At 37.1% G+C, this 9,800-nt stretch overlaps 1 protein-coding gene across 1 annotated transcript; it reads right to left on the reverse strand.

Moving 5' to 3' along the window:
- Window positions 1–595: 595 nt before the first annotated feature.
- LOC102824892 (olfactory receptor 52E2-like) lies at window positions 596–1,525 on the reverse strand. The gene has a single exon (XM_006870233.1). The coding sequence runs from the start codon at window positions 1,523–1,525 to the stop codon at window positions 596–598; it is 930 nt and encodes a 309-aa protein (XP_006870295.1).
- Window positions 1,526–9,800: the final 8,275 nt, after the last annotated feature.

Genomic DNA, 9,800 nt, shown 5'->3' on the forward strand with positions numbered 1-9,800 from the left:
CTAATTTAAACTTTGTAAATTCCACAATGTCAGGAAAGTTGCAATCACCATTATATTCACACTATCATTGTTAAGTGCCTTTCTGAGTCAGTTCTGGTTCCTAATGACCCTGCATAGGGTTTTCCAGGAGCAGTTGATGAGTTTGAACTGCCAGCCTATGGTTGAAACTCACCTTGTGGTCTAATACATTATCTTTCAGTGCCACACCAGGACTTCTACCATAAGAAGATCTAAAAAGAAGACACTTAAAAATAAGATAAATTTGGGAGGAGAACAAAACAGGTTCATTAAATACCAATTAATCTGGCAATAATGCGTACATTCATGTATGTTGATATAAAAATATAAAAGATATTGAAATTAATAATATAAAATATAAAGAAATCGAGGCTAGGGATAGAGAACTAAGCAGAAGTAATGAGAAAAGTGCTGGAAAGATAGGTGGGAATTTGGTTAACTTGAAACACAAAGGGAAAAATGTTATAAATACACATCTACTATATTTCTTATGAAAAAGCATTTCTTGCCTAAAGTTTCAAAAATTACATAATGAATCTTGTTCATACTGGGTGAGATTTTCTTACATTCTTTATTTCTACAGTAGCATTTTCTTAACACGGTCATAGATCTGCTTGGTTCTGACTCCATATATAATAGGGTTAAGCATTGGTGGCACTATGATATAGAGATTGGCCAGTAGTATGTGGATATAGCGGGGGACATTATGACCAAAGCGATGTGTCATAAAGGAGAAGAGGGCTGGTGTATAGAAGGACAGAATTACAAACACATGTGAACCACATGTGCTGAGAGACTTGAGCCGGGCTTCCCGTGAAGGTAGATGGAAAACAGCACAGAGTATCTGGACATAAGAAATAGCAATGGCTATTATATCAAACACTAGGTTACAAATTACACATAAGCCATAAATAATATTGACCTTGATACTGGCACAAGACAGGCGAGCAAGACCCATGTGTTCACAATAGGTGTGAGGGATGACATGATTTCCACAGAAGGGCAATCGCATTATGAGAAATATCAATGGAAACACAAAAATAAATGACCTCACTAATACACTAAGACCAATCACAGAAACAAACTTGTTAGTGAGAATGGTGCTATATCGGAGTGGATTGCAGATGGCCACATAGCGGTCATAAGCCATTGCCAAGAGTACTGTTGATTCCATAACTGTGAATTTGTGAATGAAAAACATCTGGGCAAGGCAGGCTTCAAAGATTATCTCTCTAAAGTTGAACCAGAAGATACCAAGCATCTTAGGGACGGTAGCTGTGGATAGACCCAAGTCGATAGTGGCCAACATGGCCAGAAAATAGAACATGGGTTGGTGCAGGCTGTTCTCAGCCTGGATCACAAACAGAATGGTGAAGTTCCCTAATAGTGCAATCATATACACAGCAGAAAAGGGAAAGCCAATCCAGATGTGGAATGTTTCCATTCCTGGGATTCCCAACAGCAAGAAAAATAAGGGATGAAATTGGGTGTTATTGGTAGGGAACATTCTATATGGTGATGAATACGTCCATAGGTGTCAGAAATGTGTATTTACCCAGTCTGCAAGACACCAGATATAATCCTACAGCATTGGAGACATAAAGGTAACATAAAATCATCATAAAATTATTTACATTCTTTTTTATAGATAATTCTGAAAAGCTCAAATTTACTATGTACAAAGCTTAAGGTCAGAGAGGAAGTTATACAACAAATTATAATAAAACGCTCTACCTGGTACTTTAAAAATTGCTAGCATTCTCATTTATTTTAGTTTAAAAATAATATTATCACTGAGACTATACAAAACTTTTGCCTGAACATTCATTTCATTAAATACCTTTTTTATTACTATCATCACTAACAAACTCCCTTTTCACTTTTGAACACTTTTGAACACTCTTAGGAGTCCTGGTGTGGCACTGTAGTATAAGTATTGGACTGCTAACCACAGGTTGTTGGTTCCAACCCATCAGTCACTCTTCAGAAACCCATCACATCATCACTATGAGTCAGAGCTAAACCAACAGCACTTAGTAACAACAATTGTTCAATTAGCCCTTAAATATAAAATGAAAAACACAAAACCACTGTCATTGAATAAACTCAGAGTGACCCTATAGGACACAGTAGAGCTGCTTCATAGGGTTTCTGAGACTAAATAATTAAGGGAGCAGACAGTCTCATCTTTCCCCCATAGAACATCTGACTGGTTTGAACTGGCAACCTTGTGGTTAGCAGCCTACCATTTAACCCACTGCACCACCAGGGCTCCTTCTTAAATATAAAGGTAGCCATTAATTCCAGTTGGTTAAATAACAATGCACAGGGATTAACATGCAAGATGTGTAATAAACATTCAACAAATGCACAAACTCATCATCTGTATCAAAATATAAAAAATCATTTTAAAAGAATTAAAATGAGTCCATTCTTTAATAGTTGGTCCATATAAAATACCATCACCTTTAGGTCAGTTTGTTGGGCTGTAGTATCTTGAGTGCTGTTATGCTAGAAATTGTACCAATATTTCCAGTACCTTCAGAATTACTCATGGCGAGATGATGATTTTAGCAGAGATATCAAACTAAAATAGACTAGGAAGAAAAGCCTGTTAATAAGCATTGAATTTTATTAATTTTAATTTAAAAATTAGGTGGAGTAATTGCAAATCCATAGGAAGTTATATGATACAGAAATACCCCTTGTAATTATCATAACTTTCTCACAAAAATATCACATTTTAAATACTTCTAAATTTTAATTACTAACCTTGACTCCAACAAACTCTATTCTTAAATTTAACTTTACCAAATGCTTTTAGTAGTAATTTGTTGTTATTTGTCACGTTATCGGTTCCTACTCAAGGTGAACCTGTGTAGGGTTTCTGAGGCTATAAATCTTTACAAAAGCAGAAAGCATCTTTGCCCTGCAGAAATGCTGGTTGTTTCGAACTGCTGACTGTGAGATTAGCAGCCCGCCTCGTAACCACTCCCTACCTAAGCTCCTTAATAGGATTGTTGTTGTTATTTTATGCTATGGAGTTGTTCCGACTCATTGTGACCCTGTGTGGGGTTTCTGAGGCTGTAAATCTTTCCAGGAGCAGAAAGCCTCATCTTTCTCCCAGAACAGCTGGTAGTTTCAACTGCAGTGATTATCATGAGAACCATGAGATTAGCAGCCCCATTTGTAACCACTATGCTACCAGAGCTCCTGTTAACAGGACTGTTGTTGTTGTTAAGTGCCATTGAGTAGTTTCTGACCCATAGCAACCCTGCATAGGGTTTCCGAGGAGCAGCTGGTGAGCTTGAACTGCCGACCTTGCAGTTCAAACGGTTTTGCAGTCTGGTGCATTAACCCACAGTACCACACCAGGATTCTTGTTAACAGGATTAGACACCTTTTTATGATCCTCTCCATTCTGTCTGCTTTCCTCAAAACATACCCTTTATCTCCTATCCTTCACCTTCCTTTTGTCCTTCACCATGATGTAGGGGTGCCACAGTAAATTGGAAGAGTAGGAAGACTCACCAGATTGAGCACCAGAATGAAATTTTATCTATTTTCTCTCCCTCTCCTCTTTGCCTCAGAGGAGTTTTTAGTTAAGAGTTCTGGTGTGGTGTTGTGGGCTAAAGCACTGGACTGCAAAGTTGGTTTGAACCTTAAGGTCAGTGATTCAAGCTCACAAGTTGCTCCTTAGAAACCATATACAATAGCTATGAGTCAGAACCGACTTGACAGCACTTAAAAACAACAACGCTACAAACTACCAACAGTCAACATCTAGAGTTTGTGTCTTCTACCCATGATCTGGAGTTCTGGTGTGGCACTGTGGGTTAATACATGGGACTGTAAAGTCTGTTTGAACTGCAAGGTCTGCAGCTCAAGCTTACCAGCCACTCTTTGGAAACCTTACACAGTATTGCTATGGGTCAGAAATGACCCCATGGCACTTAACAACAGCGACAAAATACTACAACCTAAGTTGGAACCAATTCACTGGCATATAACAACATACCTACAGTTTTAGATTCTTTTGATTGGAGAATATGACTCACCAGGGTGATTACACTCACCACATAATGCAGGAGGGCTCAGAAGTTGCTATTCATACTTCCTTTGAATGTTACTGTGAAGTGCCTCAGGTAGGTTCCTTGAGATGTGCAAAATAGTCAGTAAATCTTGGGCCTTCTTCATTAAATATCATACAAAGTTTAAATCACTATTGAAAAAAATCTATAATAATTAGAATAAACTTGATATACCTTTATAAAAATGCATAAAGTTTTTCTAATTTGTAATTTACTTGAGTGAAAGGCAAAATAAATAGGATAAGAGTATATTAATCTTTGAATTGTACAACATTACATTTATTTTTAAATTCCTATAATGTTGTTGTTGTTAAGTGCCACTGAGTCAGTTCCAACCTATGGTGACCATGCACAGGTTTTCCAAGGAGCAACTGGTGAGCTTGAACTGCCAATCTGTGGTTCAAACCACATTGCAGTCCAGCGCATTAGCTCACAGTGCCACACCAGGACTCAATTCCTGTAATATAAGTATTCAGATTTTCTTTAAGTACTATGAATGCCTCAGTATTAGATTTTGATATTAAAACATAAGGCGTCTTTAACATTTAATTGCTCATTGTCTAAAAATCAAATCAAAGACACAGGCAAATAGATTTTTAGTCAATTTTGTACAATGTTTTTGCAAAGTTAATAAATATGTAAGAAAAACTTGTAAGTGTGTAAGTGTAGGTGTCAATGAATAGGTTCCAACTAATAATACCACTGTGTACAACAGAATGAAACACTGATACTTAGGATCTCCTCATAATCATTGCTATGTTGGAGCATACTGTTGGAGTCACTGTGTCCAATCCATGTATTTGAGGATATTCTTCCTTTCCACTGACTGTCTATTTTATCAAGCATGACATCCTTCTCCTGGGGTAAATCCCACCTGAAAACATGTCCAAGGTGTGTGAGACTAAGAAGTCTCACCATGCTCACTTCTAAGGAGCATTCTTGCTATACTTCTTAAAAGACAGATGTATTCTTTCTGGCAGTCTATGATATATTCAGTATTCTATACTATCACTATTTTTTCCTGTATTTCCAAATTTGCAAAGTATTCATTTCCTTTCTTCTCTCTCTCTCTTTCATTCTGTCTATCTGAAGCTACCTTTAATTTTATCTAACACTGTGGCACTGCCATGGTATTTTCAATAAATTCATATGATGCGAAAGCTGGACAGTGAATAAGGAAGACTGTAGAAGAATTGATGCTTTTGAGTTATAGTGTTGGAGGAGAATATTGAAAGTGCCATGGGCTGGCTTCCAAAAGAACCAACAGATCTGTGTTAGAAAAAGTGCAGCCAGAGTGCTCCTTGGAGGGCAGGATGTCCAAACTTGGTCTCTCATACGTCGGACATATTGTCAGGAGAAGGATATCATGTTTGGTAAGGTGGAGCGTCAGAGAAAAAGAAGAAGACCCCCAATACTATGGATTGGCCAAGTAGCAGCAGCGTGGCAACGGTAGTGAGGTTGGCCCAGGATCAGGCAGTGTTTCGTTCTACTATGCATAAGGTCGCTATGAGTCGGTACCAACTCCATGGCTCCTAACAACAACAACAACATAATAGTTAAAGAAAATTTGAAAACATATATTACATGAATTTAAAAAATAAATGCAATGTTGTACAATTTAGAGATTAACATACCGTTATCCCATTTAATTTGCCTTTTGCTCAAGTAAATAATAAAATAGAATTACTTTATGCATTTTTATAAAGATATATCAATTTTACTCTAAATAGTACAGAAATATTTTCAATAGAGATTTAAATCTTGCGATAATCAGCGAAATGGGCCCAAGATTTTTTTTGCCTACTTTGCATATCTCAAACAATAAAGAAGGGAATTATTTATGTTGTAGGGAATGGTAAATATTTCAGACATAAGATGCCTAAACCAAAGATCTAAAGACTCAAAATCATGGATCCTAAGAGATAGAGTACACAGGGAAATTGTTAGAGACATAAAGGATATTTTCAAATGCCTGTTCCTACTATAACTTGGAGTCCTGGTGCGGCGCTGTGGGCTAATGTGCCAGACGCAAAGCTGTTTGAACTCCAAGATTGGCTGTTGAAGCTCAACAGCTGCTCCTCAGAAATCCTATACAGGGTTGCTGTGGGTTGGAATCAACTCAAAGGCACTTTACAACAACAACAAACAACTATAAATTACTTTAACAATACTATGCTCTCTCTCAATCTTTTTCTACACTGCATAAAGCATGGCTCAGAAATATGCCTGACTGTTTTCATTGTTATTGTATATCTCTTTTACTTGTGATAAGACCCCTGGAGGCACAAAACTTAAGTGCTCAGCTGCTAACCTGAAAGATTGGTGACTCCAACTCATCCAGAGGTTCTGCAGACAACACATAAAACAATACTTACTTATATTAACCCTAGACTTAAGATTTGAAAGTACTCATTAAGGGCTGCTTTTTTTCTTTCTTCCTCCCTTCTTTCCTTTCCTTTTTCTTGTTAACTTCATCCTATTTGAAAATAATTAACAGATCTTCCCAGTTTATAAGATCTGCCCTTTTAGTTTTTGAAAACGTACAAATTCAAGCAGGAATTATGAGGGATGCATTTGCTTTTACATACAAATGTACAAGTTCCTTTATGTCATAAACCTAGTTTCAGACCCTCTGCTCTTTCATACTTTCTGACATTTCTATATTCTATCATTTCTTCTCATTTATCTGTCATCCTAACTGAGAACTGATAAAAGACTCACCAAACTGTGTACCATAGCAATCGGGAGCCTGTCTTGATTTCTATATTTTCATGCATATCCAATAAGGTATGGAGGATTTATCATTTTAGTTGATGCTTTCCAAGACTATCATCCACATAAAACTTCCCAAGGCCATATTTGTGAAGGACTGAAGGTACAGAAGTGTCTGTTTTTCAGTCATGCTCTGAGCTGGATAGGTAAGTCCACCAGGGAGTTCTGCCATACCACTGAGCTTAGGAGGATAATCATTCAGAATCAGTGATATGCACCTGAGACTCTGTGAATTAATTTTGCATCTTGCCTGGAACATCTTCTTGTTGTTAATGCCACCCATTGTGTTGACTCTACCTCATGACTTGATTGTGCAAAATAAAATGAAAAATAAAATAAAATGTAAAATAAAATTCACAAGCCTTGTTATTCTCACAAACCTTAGTATTTTTGAGCCTGTGGTTGTAGTTATTGCATCAGTCCTTTATATGGAGCGGGTTTCCTTTTTTACAGATCTTCTATGCATATGGAAGCATTGAATGATATATTTTAATAGCCTTTAGTCTTTCCTGAAGCTGTCTCCAACATTGTTGTTGTTGGTAGGTGCCATCAAGTCAGTACCAACTCATAGTGGCCCTATACACAGCAGAACAAAACACTGTGTGATCCTGGGCCAACCTCACTATTGTTGCTATGCTTGAGTCCATTGATGCTGCCACTTGGCCAATCCATCTCATTGGGGGTCTTCCTCTTCTTCTCTGACCCTCCACCTTACCAAACATGATATCCTTCTCCCGTGACTGGTCCCTTCTCACAATATATCCAAAGTATGAGAGACAAAGTTTGGCCAACCTGGCCTCCAAGGAGCACTCTGGCTGCACTTCTTCCAAAACAGATCTGTTGGTTCTTTTGGCAGCCAGCCCATGGCACTTTCAATATTCTCCTCCAACACCATAACTCAAAAGCATCAATTCTTCTATAGTCTTCCTTATTCACTGTCCAGCTTTTGCATGCATATGAGGTTATTGAAAATACCATGGCTTGGGTCAGGCACACCTTATTCCTTAAGCTGACATCTTTGCTCTTCAACACTTTAAAGGGTCTTGTACAGCAGATTTGCCTAATGCAATACATTGTTTGATCTCTTGACTGCTGCTTCCATGAGTGCTGAGTTAATCCAAGAAGAATGAAGTCTTTGACAACTTCAATCTTTTCTCTGTTGATAAGAATGTTGTTTATTGGTCCAGTGGTGAGGATTTTGGTTTTCTTTAGACTGAGATGTAATCCATAACGAAGGCTGTGCTCTTTGATATTCATCAATAAATGTTTTAAGTCCTCTTCACTTTCAGCAAGCAAGGGTGTATCGTCTTCATATCAGATTGTTAATGAATCTTCCTCCAATCCATTTTTTTCTTCCTAGAACCCAGCTTCTTGGCTTATTTGCTCAGCATACAGGTTGAATAAGTATGGTGAAAGAATGCAACCTTACCCCACACCTTTCTTAATTTTAAACCAGTCAATGTTCACATGTTCTGTTCGAACAACAACTGCCTCTTGGTCCAGTTACAGATTCCTCATGAGCACAATTAAGTGTTCCAGATACTCATACTTCACAATGTTGTCCATAGCTTGTCATAATCCACAAATCAAAAGTCTTTGTGTAGTCAATAAAGCACAGGTAAACATCTTTCTGATATTCTCTGCTTTCAGTCAAGATCCATTGGACATCAGCAATGATATCCCTCATTCCATAGCCTCTTCTGAATCCAGCCTGAACCTCTGGAAGTTCTCTGTCAGTGTATGCTTGCAGCTGTTTCTATATTACCTTTACTAAACCTTTACTCACATGGAATATCAAAGAGATTGTCCAATGATTTCCGCATTCTGTTGGGTCACCTGCCTTTGGAATAGGGACAAATACGGATCTCTTCCAATCAGTTGGTCAGATAGTTGTCTTCCAAATTTCTTGGCAGAGATGAGTGAGTGCCTCTTGTGCTGCCTCAGTTTCTTGAAAGGCACCAGGAATTGATGGAATAAAAATTGAAATATTTCAAGTCTCCAAAGTAAACAATATGAATTCTCACCATTCTCAATTATAAGAAGCATTCTGCCAGTACTTCCTTCAAGACTGATTTGTGTATTTTTCAGGCAGTTAATAGAATAGTCGTTATTATTTGTCAATAGCAAAATTGAAATAGTTCCTGCTTGAAAGACAACACATAATGTATTATGGGAATAATTAGCTCTTCAAGGTCAGTATACTAATGTGACTGAGACCAAGTATAAAATAATCTAATTGCGTATGTTTCTATCCAAGATCATCCACTTTACTAGCTGTGTAACATTGAGGAAGCTACTTAATGTCTCCAATGTTTTAAGTGAAAAAAATTGAATTAAAGGGTATTTATCATTTAAACCTCGCATTTAAACCTTACACAAACACTAAAAACAAAATAGTGTTTGTGTAAGGTTTAAATGAGAGATAACTTAAAAATCATCTGATACTATGACATTTATTTTGTGCTTTCTTCATGTATGATGTCTTGATGTGAGCCTACAACTATTCTACACTTTTGTGATTAATGTTCAATATGCCAAATCTATTCTTGAGTTAATCTCTACATTCAGGTGGAATATACTCAAGCTTACACTTTGAAAGAAAGCAAGAAAGAAATAAAATAGATGCCAGGAAAGACTTGGAACTTGCTTTTGAAAATACCATAGCTAAAAACAATGGTACCATATGATTATATAAAAGAACTAAATAGAATATTTCAAAGGGCAGCACAAAAGTGAAATCACTGTAGTGAAATATGTGAAGAACTGGAGCTGGAATACCAAAAGGAAAGAATATTCTCAACTTTTTTCAAGCTAAAAGAAATGGATACAGTTATGAGCATTGAGTGCAATGCTAAAAGATTCTATGGGCAAGACACTGAATAAAAAAGGAAGCATAAAAATAAGATGAAAGGAATACAA

This window comes from Chrysochloris asiatica, unplaced genomic scaffold (assembly GCF_000296735.1).
Source record: "Chrysochloris asiatica unplaced genomic scaffold, ChrAsi1.0 scaffold00140, whole genome shotgun sequence".
Classification (NCBI taxonomy): Eukaryota; Metazoa; Chordata; class Mammalia; order Afrosoricida; family Chrysochloridae; genus Chrysochloris; species Chrysochloris asiatica.